Raw genomic sequence first — 17,232 nt, 5'->3', positions numbered from 1 at the left:
CTCCGTATACATCGGTGAACCAAACGGACAAAACCTCTGCTACCACTCTGATCGTCTTAAGTTCAACAGTGAACAAAATAAAGCATAAAGAACAATAAAGCAGGGGCGCCTGGGTGGCTTAGTCGATTAAGTGTCTGACTCTTGATTTCGGCTCAGGTCATGATCTCAGGGTCATAGGATCGAGCCCCGCGTCGGACTCCACGCTCAGTGTGGAGTCGGCTTGGGATTCTCTCTGCCCCACTCCCTCTGCCCCTCCCCCCAGTCTCTCTCTCTCAAATAAAAAATATATATATATTTAAAAAAAAGAACAACAGAGCAGCAGGGCCTGGGGAGAACAGGAGTGGATCTAGGTTGTCATTTTTACTAGGTGGGCAGGGAAGGTGTCACTGAGGAGGCAGGACTTGGGCAAAGCCTTGGAGGAGGTGAGGGCTGCCGCGCTTCTGTGGGAACCGGTGTCCCAAGCCAAGGGGTCAGCCAGTCACAGGTCCTCGGGTGGAGCCTGGAGGGTCTACTCAAAGAGCAGCAGGTTGGGCGTTGTGGCTGGAGTGGAGAGGGCAAGGTCAGGGTAGTGGAGACAGGATGGTGGCCAGGATGGTGGCCTGGTGTCTGGGCAAGGCATGATGGTCCTTTGGCCACTGTTAGGCCTTTGGCCTTTACTTTGAAGGAGGTGGGAAGCCCTGGAGGGTTTTCAACAGAGATGACCTGATTTAAGGTTCACCCTCGCTGGCTGCCGTGTTGGAGACAGAGTGGGGGTGGGGCAGAGCCACAGCTGGGCCTGGAGTTAGGAGGCTTTCACAGGGATCCCTGAGAACAGAGGGCGGTAGTGAGGGCCGTGAGCAGTAGTTGGCCTGTGGACACAGACTAAAGAGAGGCAACCAGTTTACCAGTGGATTGGCTGTGGGGTCAAAGATGACCCCAGAGTTTTGGGCTTGAGCAGCTAGAAGGACGTAGTTGCTGTTAGCTGACGTGGAAATGGGGAAGGGGCAGGTTGGGGGTGTTAATCAGAAATTTGGCTTTGAATGTGTAGGTTTGAGATGCCTATTCAACACCCGAACAGCGAACAGCGAGGCAAGTGAAGAGGTCTTTGTAAGAGGCCGGTGCTCAGGGGAGACGTTGGGATTGGAGCTGTGAGTGTGGGATCCGGCAGAACAGAGGAGCGTGGAGGGTCGACCAGAACACCAGTAACAACGATGCCGGCTAACACCTGCCCGTGTGCCAGGCGCTGCTGTGGCCGTGGATGTGTGTGACCTCGTATTCAGATGTGGAAAAGATGAGGGGACACGCCAAAGGGGACAACCAGTAACGCAGGGTGGGGGGGGGGGGCAAGAGGATGCCATGTCTGGAAGCCCAGGGAGGAAAGGTTTCTGGAAGGGAGAGGTGACCAGCTCTTGTAAATGTTGTTTAATGGGATGAATAGGATGAAGCCAGGGGACTGACCACTGACACTAGCAACTTGGAGGTCCCTAATGCCCTCGGGAAGAGCAGTGGGGAAAGCTTGACAGGCTCGGGCTCATGGAGAATGAGAGGCAAGGAACCAGAGTGTAGTCAATGCTTCCAGGAAGCTTGTTTTTACAGTGCAGTGGTAGTGGATAGTCAAGGATGGCCCTGGTAGGATACGGAATTAACCATAAAAATCTCAGTCCCAGGGGCACCTGGGGGGCTCAGTCGTTAAGCGTCTGCCTTCGGCTCAGGTCATGATCCTGGGGTCCTGGGATCGAGCCTGGCGTTGGGCTCCCTGCTCGGCGGGGAGCCTGCTTCTCCCTCTCCCTGCTTGTGCTGTCTCTCGCTATCTCTGTCTCTCTCAAATAAATAAATAAAATCTTAAAAAAAAAAATCTCAGTCCCAGAATGGGCTGGATAAATGAAGTTTTTGAGATTAAGTGCACTAGTGAAATTCAAGGGCACTCTTAAAGAGGAAATTTTGATACAGTCCAAATTCAGCACCTTTACTACCACGTTATGTAGTTGAGACTTTGTCCCCCCTCCTGCCTAATAAATCTGGGCTGATCAAGATCTAGGGAAGTTTGTTTTCCGGAGAGTTTTTGTTTTAAGATTTTATTTATTTTTATTTTTTTAAAAGATTTATTTATGTTCGAGAGAGAGAGAGAGAAAGAGAGAGAGAGAGTGCGGGGGGGGGAGGGGCAGAGGGAGAGGATCTCAAGCAGACTCCCTGCTGAGTGCGGAGCTCGAGGTGGTTGGATCCCAGGACCCTGAGATCATGACCTGAGCTGAAATCAAGAGTCTAATGCTTAACCGACTGAACCACCCAGGCACCCCTAAAGATCTTATTTTTACGTAATCTCTACACCCAACTCGGGACTTGAACTCACAACCCCGAGATCAAGAATCACATGCTCTACTGACTGAGCCAGCCAGGCGCCCCTCATTTTCTGGGAACTTTATTGTTGCTGCAAAGGTAGCACATTTTTTTTTTTTTTTTTTACAAGAAGGTCTAGGCCAATCATGTCTTCTAGTTAGGCAGAATGAATCCATCTTCCACCACTTTTGCAAAGGTTCCATTTTGCTCTAGCAAAGAAAGACCAGGATAATCTTTGTCTATTACCATCAGCCAGGACTTTGGCGTAATCCTGGTTCGCAGCTGCTATGGGATGTGAGGGTGAATACAGCAGTCAAAATGATTACGTGGCTGGAAAGCAGATCACCAGAGAGAGTTAAACGTGATGGGTAATATGATGGACTTTTGGCAAAAAAAAAGCGCCCCTATTTTGAAAACAGTTACCGTCCGTCTGCATTCAGATGTGATCTATAGCGAAGCACACAAATTTAAGTGACAGTAAGTGGTATTTGAGCAATCTAGGAAAAATAGAAGAGTAAAACTAGTGCTAATCCCCAAAAAGCTCCTAACTGTGTTGTGGAGGGTTGTGTAAATGCACATGTGTCATTCATCATGGAATTCTTGCAGTTGAGGTATATAGGAAGGATTATACACGCAAGGAATAGTTCCATCTGAGGCAGGCGTCTTCCCAGTGGGGCTGACGTCTGAGTTGGTTCTAAAGGATCAGCTGAGTTTTCCAGCAGTGGGAAAAGGATGGAGTCTTCCATACAGAGGGAACAGCGTGTGGAAACACGAAGAGGGCTGAAAGTGCTTTAGGAGAACAGCGTGTAGCCCCTTATGGCTGGATAGCGAGGTGATGACAGATGGAGCGCAAAAGGCAACCATATCGCTTTGAGTCATGATTTCACAACCCTCTAGGCTAAGGGGTGGAACTTCATCCTGTGGGCAGTGCAGAGCAAGTGCAGGTTTTCTGTGTTTATTATACTTAAATGTTGATTTTAAAATCAGGAGAGGTAATGGAAATGCACAGGAGAGAAGATGTGAAAGATGCCCTGAAAAGAAAGTGCCCCTTCCACTGTCCCCACCTTTTCCCCGGGTCCCTTCCCCAGAGACACCAGCTTATTTCTCGTGCCTCCTCTCCTGGCCAGCCTCACTTTTGGAAGGTCAGAGGCAGCAGGGGGTAGGGATTGAGAGGAGACTGTGCAGGAGTGAGACGCTCAGGTAGGAGGGTACTGCATTAATCCAGGGCCGAGGAGGTGGGAGAAGCCCAGATGACATCTGGGTATGACATGCAAAGGAAGGCGAGTTTCCAGAACGGCGCCAAGGCTTCTTGCCTGTGTAGTTGAGCCAATAATGATGCTCGGTGCGGTATAGGTCGGGTTTGACGTGGGAGGCAGACGAGTTCCTGGGGCTGTCTGAAATTCATGTCCACTGATGTTCATGGTTTGTGAACATCAGCATGCAGACGGGCTGCTGGCGGGGGGCGGAGGCACATGGACTGGGGGAGAAGAATGCCAAGCCTGGAGAACATCCAACGCTGCAGAAAGAATCCTCCCCTCAGGGGACCTATAAAAAAACAGCGAGGTTTCAACTGTAAGACGCACAGTGCCTGGAGAAGCGGGTAGGATGCGGGACCTCCGAGGGCTCCCTCCCTCCGTGGTTGCAGGACGGTGGCTGAGAGCACAGCCCCACAGCGCCTGGCCCGACCCAGGCCTCGGCAGTGGCTGCTGGGTGCTGGCTGGAGAGGGGAAGGACGGTGGGGCAGGGGTCGCTGTCACGAGCATGACGTCCAGAGGTGCTGGTGAAGACTTTCTGGGCCCAGGAGCTTTAGTTCCCACAGGGGATGGGACAAGCGGTGCCTGGACTCTGGTGAGGGGCCAGCAGGGGTCTGGGCAGAGCGGAGGTTCTTACCTCCCTCGGGGCCAGGAGCCCGATACCAGCAAGGCAGGTAGTTCCCAGCCCAAGGCCACCAGTTTAGGGGGCCACTGACCTCTGCCTCCCGACAGCCAATGTCCAGGAACCCGGTGGTCTCTTTCCAGTTGGAGAATCAGCTTGCTAGCTCCAAAGGGGCACGAGTCCGGGACGCCCCGCACCTCATTTACGTCAGAGGCCCTTGGGGCTCAGCAGGGGGGGCTGCCCCAGGGCTGGGCAGGCCCGGGAGCCACACCAGGTCATCTCCCTCCCCGTGCAAGGGCGCGTAGCCGCTGGACGGGGGCCGTCCCCGGGGTGGGCAACAGGCCGCCTGCAGCCCCCCCCCCGTGAGCTCCAGCGTTCGTGAAATGATGTGAAAATGTATGTGAACGTGCTTTACAAGGTGAGAAAACACCATATAAATGCAACTGATCTTTTCCTCCAATCCCACCCCTTTCAGCTTCTCCAGGTCGGCCTGGCCTTCATTCTCTCCGGAAACACTTTCCTGAAGGCATGGCCTCGTGAAGGGAGGTGGGGGCTCCTCGACCGTTGGTCTCAGAGTCAGAGCCTCCTTTTGAAAAACTCTGGTTGTCATTTTATTAACGCAAAACAGCTCTCCCTGCAGAGCCCACCTGGCCCGAAGCGATTGCTGCCTGGGAGGCCGCGGAGTGGGGCTGTGCGGGGACAGGAGCGCCCCCTGGCGGCGGGAGGGCTGAGCCCGCGGGCACAACCCGGGACCTCTCCCTGAGGCGGGGAGGCCAGGTACCAGGAGGTGCCCTCACGCTGTTCTCTCCACTTTATGTGCTCAGATGTCCCTGATGAAACATAAAAACCCCAACCAACCGAACAAACCTGGGCTGCGAAGAAGGATAATTCTTCGATAGTGAAGAAGGGGGAAGTCTTCCCAGGCTGTGGAATATCACCCAGCAATAAAAGGGGTAAACTCACTAGGATGCCTGGTAGGCTCCGTGGGTAGAAGATGCGACTCTCGATCCTGCGATCGTGAGTTCGAGTCCCACATTGGGCGCAGTGAGCCGTTGCTACACACAACGTGGATGGATCTCAGAATCATTACACGGAGGGAAAGAAGCCAGGGAAAGGGTGCACGCCGTATGATTCCGCGAGTCTCTCGGCTTCCAGAGAGGGCGCACGAATCTGCAGTGACCAGAAGCAGATCAGCGGTTGCCTGGAGACGGGAGGGAGGCCGAGGGAAGCAGGGAGGACCACGGAGGGTGCTGACCGCGGGGATGGTTTAACAGGTCCACGCACGTGTGGAAGCCCACCAAACTGAATTCCTTAAACATCTGCGGCTTGTGCTATGGCAATTCTCCGTATCATTGATAGGTGTACATACATACATATGAAGCTGTTGAACATGAAGAGTTGAAGGGGGAGGACTCTCTAAACAGAAGAAGCAGAACATAGACATTTTGGTAAATAAAAGATGCAGTGGATTTCCTAAAAATTAACCATTGGTACTTTGCTTTTTTCAAAAAACCCTAGTTGTAGGGGTCTGGGGAGATTAAGAGATCATCTGATTCACTTCCTCCTCCTCTTTTCGGCTGCTCCTTCAGCTCTGGTGTGTTCTTCCAAACCTGCCTGCGATCGCGAGCGATGACACATCCCCCGCCCGCCCGTACACACTCACGCGCTCCCTGAGCTCAGCCCGGTTCCCACGGGCCGCCGGCCCAGCCCAGGCGCCACGGCCCCCCGGGGTCCCCGGGGTCTGTCTGGCCCAGAGGGGGCAGGCCGCCCGCTGGCGGGGGGGGGGTGGGGGTCGGGGGGTCGGGGCGGGAACGTGCGTCTGCACTAGGCAGGGAGCAGCGGCAGGGGCTGCTGTGTCCTTGCTTTTCGTCCAAGCTCCCTCTGCGGCTTCAGGAGCTGTGTTTCGGGGAGGGCGTTCTAACACACTCTACATCTGACAAAGTCAAGTGAAAGGCTGAAACGCACTGACAAGGAAGGGACCGCGCATTCGGACCTCGGGCACAGAAAGAAACCTCAGTAAACGTGGAGCTGATATAACAAGGCTGAGCCATGGGGGAAATTACAAAGGCAAGAGCACAGTATCCCTTCCGAACCCTGCTGTAGGGTGTGTGCGGGTGATGGTGTGCCCCGTCCTGGCTGCTCCCCCCCGGGGCCGGCAAAGTGTCCCCCGTAGCGGCAGGGAAAGCAGCGGGCAAGTGGAGACGGGCTGATCCTGCAAAGGTCTGACTCTCAGTTGCCCTCCCGCTGGGAGAAACGATGTGTAACAACCTTCCCACAGTCTGATGATGAGGGGGAAAGCCAAAGTAGGTGACGACAAAGGCTGGTTCCGGCAGAAACTGACAAGAGGGCACAAGGGTGCAAATAGGATGACATCTAAAAAGCAGCTCGGGCATGGCTGGGTAAAATACTACTTCTCGTCTCTGGAGGCCCTGGGCAGGTAGGCAGGCCCTGTGACCAAAAGCTGTAGGGGGGCAGTTGGGTGGCAGTGATAAGTGAGGACTTCCTTGTGTACCCGAGAGAATTGAAAGCAGGCTCCCAAACAGATCTCTGTCCACCCATGTTCACAAGAGTGGTACTCACAGCAGCCAAAAGGTGCAAGCAACCTGACAGACGAATGCAGTACACACACACAATTGGAGGTTAGTCAGCCTTAAAAGGGAAGGACATTCTGGCACCTGCTCCAACATGGATGAACCCCAAAGACGTACCAGCTGAAGTCAGCCAGACACAAAAGGACAAATACTGTAGGAGTCCACTTAGACGAGGTGGTCAGATTCATAGAGATCGTAGGAGGGTGGTTGCCGGGGCTTGGGGTAGGGAGTCGTTGAATGGGGACAGAGTTTCTGTTTTGCAAGATGGAAAGAGCTCTTGAGATTGGTTGTACTTGAATGTACTTAATAGTGAAATGTACACTTAAAAATGGTTAAGATGGTGAATTTTAGGCTATGTGTATTTTATCATAGAATTTTGTTTTTAATTAAAAAGAACATTCAGGGGCGCCTGGGTGGCTCAGTTGGTTAAGCGACTGCCTTCGGCTCAGGTCATGATCCTGGAGTCCCCGGATCGAGTCCCACATCGGGCTTCCTGCTCAGCGGGGAGTCTGCTTCTCCCTCGGACCCTCTTCCCTCTCGTGCTTTCTATCTCTCATCCTCTCTCTGAAATAAATAAATAAAATCTTTTTAAAAAAAAAAAAGAACATTCAGGGGCACCAGGGTGGCTCAGTCGGTTAAGCGCCTGACTCTCGATCTCAGCTCAGGTGTCAGTCTCAGAGTCGTGAGTTCAAGCCCCGCATTGGGCTCCACGCCCCACGTGGAGCCAACTTAAAAACAAAACAAAAAAAAGAAACTTCAGATACTCTGAGCTGCTCTGAGATGGGATGTGTGGCTTCAAGAGGCAGTGGGGGTAAGTGTGTGTGTGTGAGTGTGTTACTTCCCGTCTTCTTCCTTCACTATACCCCCCCTCTCTGTCCCTCTTCCTATCGTGAATTCCTTGCTGACTTGAGAGTCATCGGCTCTTCATCTTTACACTCCCCAAAGGCAAAAATGAGTGTTCCAAGAAACACGCCGTGATTAGGGAGTCCCCCATCGCAAGATCACCAGCCACCAACAGCCACGGTCGGCTCTTGGGGATATGGCTGGAACGGGGCTGTGCACCCTTGCCCGTGTGGCCAGCCTCCACTTGCAGTGTTGGGCAGGCAAGACCAACCTTTACGGGACAGCATGTCGAGGCTGGCTGGCCTTCCCCTGCCCAGCCCCACGGGGCGCGCGTTGGCAGGACATGCCCAGTATGTGCTTGCTTCACTTCCCAACGCTAATGTTTCCCAAGAGACACGTCAGAGCTGATTTCTCAGGGAAGAAAATGTTGTACAGGAACCTCTGTTTAGACCTCGAAGACCAAGACGCTCCCTAGACCAACCACATCACACAATCTGGTTATCCTCCAGTGGGCCTTCGTCAGAGGTTGGCCTAGATTGGACATTGGTTCAGATACTTCAAATGGTGTTTACTGGTCATCTGTAGGATGGCTGTTAACACTACGGATGAGCCGGTGGATAATCTCTCGTCTCGCAGCAGCCCTGAGGGCTCAGTCCCCATTACGCACCTGGGTAAACTGAGGCTCAGAGAGCCTCACAATCCACCCAAAGGCATATCATTATTAAATGGCACAACTGAGATTTGAACCCTTTTCTCTATTATGCTGTTTTTACTCTACCATGCCAACTGCTCTATAGACTTTAAATTCAGGATTATAACAACCCAGCACCTTGACATTCAACTTAGTTCGGAAAATACTTCATGTTTATCCTGTACGCAGCTTGGAGAAGTGGTACTCCTGCTGGGGAGGACTAACTAACACTAACAGGTTAATAACTAGCGGACGGCGTGGTATACAGCATTGGTCCGAGGATAACAGAAACGATAGCAGCTAATGTTTACTGAGAACTTACTAAGTGCCAGGCACTCTGGAATGACTTTAGAACAGCTCCCAGTAAACTTGCTTTGCACACGAGGAAAACCACTGCTGAGAAAGGTCAGGACAACCCCCCGAACCGCAGAGCTGGTAGGGCAAAGTTTGGTCTGTCTCTCTTTCAAAACTTATGCCCCTGACTACCGTACTGCCCACCCTCTCCAATTGCACATTTTATAGCAACACCCCACCCTCCAGCTCTGTGCTCTTACACATCTGCCTAACTGTTTAATGTGTTTAAGACTTACTTCTCCAATGACATTGCCAGGACCTCAAGAGCATAGAGCGCTCGTCTGCCCAGCAGCTGATAGAGCACGGGGCACGCCGGGGTGCTGGGTGAATGGCTGGTGAGTGATTGATCCATGTGATCACGTCTCCGAGTCCGAGGATGCAGGAGGGCTTCACGAGAGAATTTGGAGAGAACATAACCAGCTTCCTGTGGGGGCAAAAGCCCAGTTCTGTCTATTGGCAGCATAGGATCATGGAATGAGAGAACACAATTGCTCCATTATTAAAAGGAAAAAAACAAAACCTTTAAAACTCCCCAATGTCTGCAGAATAAGTAAGGTCCCTATCCCGGGCCTGAATGCATAGATTTAATTTCAAGTGGTCCCAGACTGGAAATGCCCCCGAGGTGCCCAGCAAAAAGTCATCTTCCTCTTAGGACTCAGAGAATACTCACAAAGAAGTTTCCAAGGACAAGGAGCAGCAAACAACAAAAAATAACCAACTATTCAAGGAACCCAGTAAAAACCAGAAGAAAAAATAGTCAACAAAAATAGATCAGCGAAGGGCGCCTGACTGGCTCAGTCAGTTAAGCATCCAGCTCTTGATTTCAGCTTAGGTCATGATCTCAGGGTCCTGGGGTCGAGTTCTGTGTTGGGTTCCACGATCAGTGCGGAATCTGCTTGAGATTCTCTCTCTCCCTCTCCTTCTGCCCCTCCCCCCTCCAAAATAGATCGGTGAAGACTTCAGTTGTTTGGATTACCAGGAACAGACTATATGCAATTTATGTTTATTATGTTTAAAGAAAATACCTGCAAAGGACAAGGGCCTAGAGAAAGTGACCTCGTGTATTTGAAAAAGCACCAAACAGAACTTGTAGAAATGGAAACTAGAATAAACAAAGTTAAAGATCCCGATGGTGTGGGTTAGCAGGAGATTAGACAGGGATGAGACCAGCGCATTGGAAGACAGAGCTGGAGAAATGACCCAGCGCATAGCACCAAGGCGAGGCTCTGATCCAGATGCTCGAGAAAAAAATCACAGTAAACATTAAGTTGTGAAACAATAGAAACTTTCCCTTTCAATAAGGGAGCATGACAAAGATGCCTGTTGTCATCACTTCTTTTCATGTAGTACCAGAAGTCTGAAAAGGTTAGGGGGAAATTGAGTGGCTGTTATTCCCAGAGAAGGTGAATGAGAACAAAAATAATACAAACAGAATCTATGCATAAATTATTAGGGCTAATACAAGAGTTGGTAAATTCACCGACTCCCCCAAATATATATATTTCAGTCATATTTCTGCAACAAGAGATATAAAATAAAATTTTATTTAAAAAAGGTGATCTGTGGGGCGCCTGGGTGGCTCAGTCATTAAACGTCTGCTTTCGGCTCAGGTCATGATCCCAGGGTCCTGGGATTGAGCCCCACATCAGGCTCCCTGCTCCAGGGGAAGCCTGCTTCTCCCTCTGCCTCTGCCCCTCCTCCCCACCCCGCCTTCACACTCTCTCTCTCAAATAGATAAAGACTTAAAAAAAAAAGACATTAAAGAAGGCCTGAATGAATGGAGAAACAGTCCTTGTTTATAAATCAAAAGGCTGATTATTATAAAGGTATCAATTCTCCCTAAATGATCTGTGGTTTCATACCACCCCAACAAAATCCCCAAGATTTTTTTTTCCCATGGAATAGGCCAACCTGATTCCAATACATATATGGGGGAATGCCAAGAACTGAGAGTAGTCAAGACTCTTTTTAAAAAAAAATTGGTGGGAGGATGTGTTTTAGCAGATGTCAAGGTTCATTCTAAAGCTGTGGTCGTCGGCACAGGCTGGTGCAGGCACGGGGCTTGGCACGGACTACAGGAAAAGCCTGCGGACAAACGTGTGCTCCGTCTAAACACCCTTGTCTGGGGACGGAGAAAGCTTGGCAGAGCCAAGTGGAAGGCAGATGTGACCCCTGGAGGTGACAGATGGTGGTGCAGCCAGGTCGCCGGCCACATGTGTGAGCTTCATAAAGTCACCCCCTGCCCCAGCCTCAGTCTTCCCGCCTGTGAAGTAAGCAGATGCAACTGGAGAGCCACAGGGGCCTTTCCCGCTGTGGTTTATCTAGTCCTGGGTTAAACATGGTGGCCCGTGTCTGTTGGCAGAAAGCGTCACTGACAACCTTTTGATGCTTCTTTCTTTTGTCCTTCTCAAGGTGTCCTCCAAACAGAGCGCTGACGAGCACCCAGAGAGCAGCAGAGTCTCCAGGTGAGTGCGAGGCGGGGGTGAGCACGTTTCCTCTGCCAGAAGCCACAGCTTCTTGCCCCGGCCCCAGATGCCCACAGAACCCCATGGCTCCCAGCTCCCCACTCACCGCCCGACGCAGCTCCCTCCTTCCAGGGAAGGTGCTGCTCATGGGAGTGTGCAGAAGGCCTACGGCCTCACAGCCGCTGTGACTGTCCCCCTGAGAGAGGCCCTGGCCCAGATCGTCCAGGGCGTTCCCGACCTCACTCGTTCACCCAGAAACCGTGTGCCGTGGGACATCTGCAGATGGGCCCTTCCAGAGTTTACAGCCTAGAGGGATGACAGACGGGCCCCCTGTAATGTTACAATTTTATCAGGAAAATGCTTTTAAAACCCCTGGGAAGTGTCAGCTAAGGACCCGAGGCCCAGAGACCAGGCCTTCTCTGTCTGCTCCGGGCCATCCCACATGGCTCTGGGCCGCGTGAGGGTTTCAGGGCATCAAGAGCAGCCCAGCGGGAGGCTCGGCTGGGATGACCTTGGGCCCCTGGCCTGTTCTCCCCCACCATACCCTCGTGGCTTCCTTTTTTTTTTTTAATAAAGATTTTATTTATTTATTTATTTATTTGACAGCGAGAGAGACAGCGAGAGAGGGAACACAAGCAGGGGGAGTGGGAGAGGGAGAAGCGGGCTTCCCGCTGAGCAGGGAGCCCGATGCGGGGCTCGATCCGAGGACCCTGGGATCATGACCTGAGCCGAAGGCAGACGCTTGACCAACTGAGCCACCCAGGCACCCCCTCCTGGCTTCCTTACCTCTAAAGGGATGACAGTGATCTGCCCCGTCCCTGGGATGTGGGTGACTCTGGTATTCAGGACCATGGATGTGAATAGGTGTAAAACTTCTAGCGTAATAAGCTGTTTTTATGACCAATTCCAAAAGGTTTCAGGCAAGAAGCTTGCTGGTTTCCCTTACTGAACACACATTTGCAGGGGTCCTTCCCTGAGCAGCTTGGTCCCTTCACAAGTGCAGGCAGTGGGCTCAGGGGAGGTCAGAGAGGGGACAGGAGTGGCCTGAGGGCTCACAGAGGAGCTGGTAAGGGTTAAACTGGTTTGAAGGCTGCGTGGGAGGCCACGGAGGAGAAAGGAGGCAGGAGCATCCCTGGCAGCATTTCCAGCTGAGGATGCGGTGCGCCAGCAGGTGGCGGTTAGCACAGGGCCCTGGGGGTCACCGAAAGCCGGAAGCTCCCCGAGGTGGAGAAGGCGCTAAGTGCCACGCTGTAGCCACTGGCCACCGCTTTCGAGTGGGAGCAGGCTGGGACTCCTCGCTGGCGCAGAGGGTGAAGCAGTGGGAATGCTTACAACCCTGGCACCAGCGGTCCAGGCCCAGAGCCTTCTTCAGCATCGTGGAGAGCCCTGGCCCTCCCTCAGACCCTCCTCCTCTCATTGTATGGACTGGGGATGGGCTTGGCACTCGGCGCCCGGGGCGGGGGGTGGTCTCGGGTGCGAGGGAGGACACGGGGTCCCACGGCAGCCACCGCCCCAGGGGCCCCAGCGGCTCTGCTGGGCCGACCCAGACGCCCGAGCCTGCAGCTGCGTGCTGGGGACCTGGGGACACACCGGCCTGTGGGCCCCGCGGAAGCAACGGCGCACAGCTCAGCTCTGGCTGACTGTTTCCACTGATTTTAAAGAGAATTAGCATGACTTTCTCCAGTTTTCATCAACCCGAGGAATTTAGAAGGGTTAAATTCTACCTGGAATCAATTAGCTATTTCTCCTGCTTTTTAACTGAAGGGGCCCCTTCTGCTCCTTGCACACTCCAGGAGGCTCCTCAGACTCCTCACCACCCTCCCGGGAGTCTACTCCTTCCCTGGCTCACCTGCTTTCGTGGGAGGCTCTGTCAGGCTCCAGCAGCCCGCCCTGCTGCCTCGGGAAGGAGGAGAGGGCCATGGAGGCAAGCTCTGAGGGCGCACTGGCCCTCCCCGGGGTCAGGACTGGAGCAGCCTTCCTCTGGTCCCCAAACTTGGGCTCTTCGGCCTCTAAGGAGAGCCCCTGCAGGGAAGGAGCAGCAGCCTCCTGGCCCACATCTGCCGTGGCTCCCCCACGCCTCCGGGCCCTCCGTGGCTCTTCCCCCTCCACCCCCCACACAGATCTCAGAGGCAGCGGCCCCCCTTCCTTCCCGGCCTCCTCCCCTACCCCCCGGCTCTGCTGTTAGAACCCGGCAGAGCAGCATTTCTGGGAGAAATGTCCTAACATCTGCAGTTTACTTTGAAATACCTCCAGAAATCAGATGAAGTAGATGTGTGATAAAGTAAATACAGCAAAAAAAAAAAAAACAAACAAAAAAACCAAAAAAACAAAAAAAAAAACCTGTGTATTTACTTAATTGTTGAATCTACAATTTCAACCTTTCTGTATGCTTGGGAGTCTTTGTGATAAAATGCTAAAGAGAAAAATCCTTCCAAGCCCAGTTAAAAATCTCTTCCCCCAAACTCTCGCCCTCCCCTCTGTCCTCGTCAAGCTGGGGTCTCGCCCCACTTTGTTGGCACCCAGCCTCCACACCCGTGACCCGGAAGGCAGCAGGTACAACATGGCAGTCCGGCTCCCAGCCTCACTCAGCCTCACAAAGGCAGCGCGGGCACCTGACTCAGGTCTGGTCCCTCACGGCGCTGGGCACACAGTAGGTGTCTCATAGATGCTTGTTGAAAGGAACGTTTGATGTGAACTGGGGCCATGTGGGCCTTGACCCCCGAGTCCTGATCATCCTTTCTTTTTTTTAAGATTTTATTTATTTATTTGAGAGAGAGAGAGAGAGAGAGAGAGAGCGCACAAGAGGGGGGATGGGCAGAGGGAGAGGGAGAAGCAGACTCCCCGCCGAGCAGGGAGCCCGATGCAGGGCTCGATCCCAGGACCCCGGGATCATGACCTGAGCCGAAGGCAGACGCTTCACTGCCTGAGCCACCTAGGGGCCCCCGAGTCCTGATCAACCTTCATGACATCTACATCTTTCTCCTGAGGGGCAAGGGCAGGGAGACATGGAAACGGCAGGGCTGAACTGGTCGGGCTGGCTTTGAGGACAGGGCTGGCCTGAGGTCCTAGGATTGGGTAACAGAAGCTGAGGGCGCATGGAGGGGACGCCTGGTGATGCTGGTGGCTCCTGTCTGCACCTGCCGCTGAGGATCCCCCATCCCGGCTCCCTGAGTTCACAGGTGCGAGGGGAAGTCGCCCCAGCGGCCTGAGCGGCAGAGCAGTGCGGCCTTCTTCTCCAGCACCGCAGAGGAGGCCGTGGGAGGTCACTGTCCCACAGCCGGCGGTGGGCAGCTCTGGGCTGCGGACCTCGCATCCACTCCAGCTAGTAGCACGCAGCCTGACCCATGCCCACACCCCCCCAGCTGTCAAAGGTTCTGGGCAGGCCAAGGCCAGTGCCAGGCAACACTGCCAGGGAGCAGCCTGAAAGAAAGGGAAGTTTGGGGTACAGTGAATACCACCCCAAAGTCCCTATGATGTCCAGAAAGTTGGAGAGCGAGTGGGCCACCACGTGCAGGCTGATGGGAACCACTTTGTGGAGCCCGGGCAGCAGGAACAGGGTCTGATTCTGGTCACTCTGCCATGCCCAGTCCTGTCCTGCAGCAGCAACTCTGTTCAGCCCCCCCAAGGGTGCAGGCCCTGCAAGTAAATCAGGCAAGTGGGTAGCTCGCAATGCAGAGCTCACATTTGCTTAGGGCTGTGCAGCGTGCAGGACTCGGTGTCACATGCTCTCTGTGCATTATCTTATTTATGCCCCACAATGAACTTATGAATACAGCTCCACTTCAGATGTAAAAAAAAACTGATGCTCAGAGATGCAAATGCCTTGTTCAAGGTTGCAGCACTAGTAAGTGGCAGAGCTGGGATTCGAACTCGGACCTTTCCACCCTGAGGGCCCTGACCCTGAAACGCCCCAGGGGCTGGCTTCCTCGCAGGGTACATAAGGTCTGAGCGGACAAGGTCATAGGCAATGAAGCCAGAGAAATAGGCAGAGGGCCCGCTCTTATAAAAGATTAAGAAGCTTTCCCCAGGGCAAAGGTTTTCGGTTTTGGTTTAAGGACGAATCAGAAGTCCCTGAAGGGGCCATTGTAGACATGACGAGTTTGAAGGTGATGCCTTGTCTCCTGACACCCCTGTCCGTGTTTCTGGCTCACAGAAACCCGGGCGGCAGCCACGGGAGGCCCGAGAAGCCGTCAGGCATCTTGGCCATCTCGTACGACTACTCGGAAGAGGAGCTGATGGCCAGCATCGAGCAGGAGTACTGTCGCTGAGGCTGCTGGAGGTGCCCTGCAGGTCCCCTGCTCCCCCTGACCAGACTGGGGTTGCACCCCCGCCCCCGCACCCTGCCCAGGCTCTGGCTGGAGCTGAGCCCCCTCCAACATGCAGTTACTCCTGGTTCTTTCAAAAGATCCAGCTTCAGGCTTGCTGGCAAGCGGTGGTCAGCCGTGCAGACCCAGGTGTGAAGGCAGGCACAGGTGCAGTCCCCCCCCCCCCCACCCCGGTGCATGCGCAGGCGCTCTCCCAGCTACTCCTCTCGCAGCCTCTGCGGAGGGCTTGTCTGCGGGCTTCTCCTGGAGCCTGAAGTGTTTCCCCTGTAGGATGGCCCTCTCTGCACTGGGACTGGGGACAGCTCATCAAGCTGAGTGTGGCCCAGATTGGCTCCCTTGGGGCCTCTAACACGTCCCTGGTTCTGCACAGCAACTGCCTGGAGATGTTGATGCCTGCATTATGGTTCTGGGCTCTGGGGCGGGGCCGGAGAGTCTGCATTTCTAACCAGCCCCCAGGTGAGACCCGAGCTCCTGGACCCCCAGCCTCGCTCGGGGTAGGAAGGATTGAGTCTAAGCTTTAGATCGTACCTGACTCTTCCTTCCTGGCGCTGGGGCTGCTGAGAGCCACAGTCCGCCTGCCTCCCTGGAGAGAGGCCTGCTCCCCTCCTTGGCAGGTGTGATGGGCGGAGAGCACGGGACTGGGAGCTGGAGCCCTCAGTTAACTAACATGCAGCCACTTTCACCCTGTGGGCCTCAGTTTCCCTCTCTAGAAATTGAGTCCTGGAGGCTCTTCCAGGCATTCCAGCGCTGACAATCCAGGCTTCCTTGATCTCTGCTGTTCTGCAGCTGCAGAGGCAGCTCTGTGCCCCGGGAGGGAGGGGGGGGCACCCCGGCCCCACCTGGAGGAGGTCCTGAGGAACACCTGCTCTCACCAGCCTGATGGGACTGGTTTACTCTCGTCCCACCTGGGAGAAGGTACAACGTCACCGCATTGAGGCCAGAAGAGCCCGAGAACGTTCCCAGCGGACAGATGAGAAAGCCGGTTTGCCAGGGATGTCTGTGAATCCAAGGCAGGGCCAGGGGAGCCACAGGCTGACTGGAAGGTGGGAATCCTGCTGGGGCGCAGGCGTGGCTGGCCTTGGAAGAAGGTCCTGGCTGGCGTGCGGTTCGGGGGCCAGGTGGCAGGCCCCTCAGGAGCAGCTGGGAGGGCATCAGAACAAAGGGGCACGTGGGTGTGATGTCAACTTTTGCCAAAGCCAGAATAGGTCTCAGCTTGTCACAGTTACCACCAACACAGAGCCTCCCTGGCGTTGCCTGCAAGATGCAAGAGCTTCTGGGACACAGATGCAGGGCCCATTGGCCCTGGGGTCAGGTCCCCAGACCCACAGGCCTGCTGTCGTCACAGGCAAACAGGTGTTTCTATGAACTTTTATTGCTTGGCAAGGCAGCCTTTGATCAGGTGTTCCATCGCTGGGAGATTCTTACTGCCGAGCTGGAGGATGTCGCATGGAGCCTTCCGACAACGGTCGCCGATAGAGTGGCTCCGAAACCCCCCAAAGCGAGAGCTACTCCCCATCCAAGCCCAAATCATTTCTTTCGATCAAAGAGGAAAGCCATTACTATTTTAATAATACAAATATTTCTCTTAAAAGCAGTTAGTATTTTCTTTCTCACCACCAGACAGATCAGGCCTTGAATTTAATGACGTAAAATGTTTACAGTTTTACCTCATTATTTTGTTAAAATGGAACACAATCAGCCAGTTTCCCGCATTTTCCAGTGGAAACCTCATACAACAATTCATGAGATAAAAGTGTTCAGAAAAAGAAGAA

The 17,232-nt window shown here is 53.7% G+C and overlaps 1 protein-coding gene across 3 annotated transcripts in view; it reads left to right on the top strand.

The window, feature by feature from the left end:
• The window catches only part of CYS1 (cystin 1), a 21,861-nt gene extending 4,629 nt beyond the window's left edge, over nt 1–17,232 (top strand). Inside the window, exons 3-4 of one of the 3 annotated variants that reach the window (XR_003524602.2) lie at nt 11,083–11,135; nt 15,289–15,352. Coding sequence is in view for 1 of the 3 variants with exons in the window: in XM_027621572.2 (XP_027477373.1) it covers nt 11,083–11,135; nt 15,289–15,403 (168 nt within the window). In the remaining 2 variants the exon portion in view is untranslated. Of the gene's footprint in view, nt 1–5,015; nt 5,656–11,082; nt 11,136–15,288 lie in introns of those variants that run through there. The other 2 variants (XM_027621572.2, XR_003524603.2) reach the window with 2 other exon arrangements.

Source organism: Zalophus californianus, chromosome 8, assembly GCF_009762305.2.
Source record: "Zalophus californianus isolate mZalCal1 chromosome 8, mZalCal1.pri.v2, whole genome shotgun sequence".
In the NCBI taxonomy this organism is placed as follows: Eukaryota; Metazoa; Chordata; class Mammalia; order Carnivora; family Otariidae; genus Zalophus; species Zalophus californianus.
Note: the sequence above shows the minus strand (reverse complement) of the source record. Positions and strands in the feature narration are given on the sequence as shown.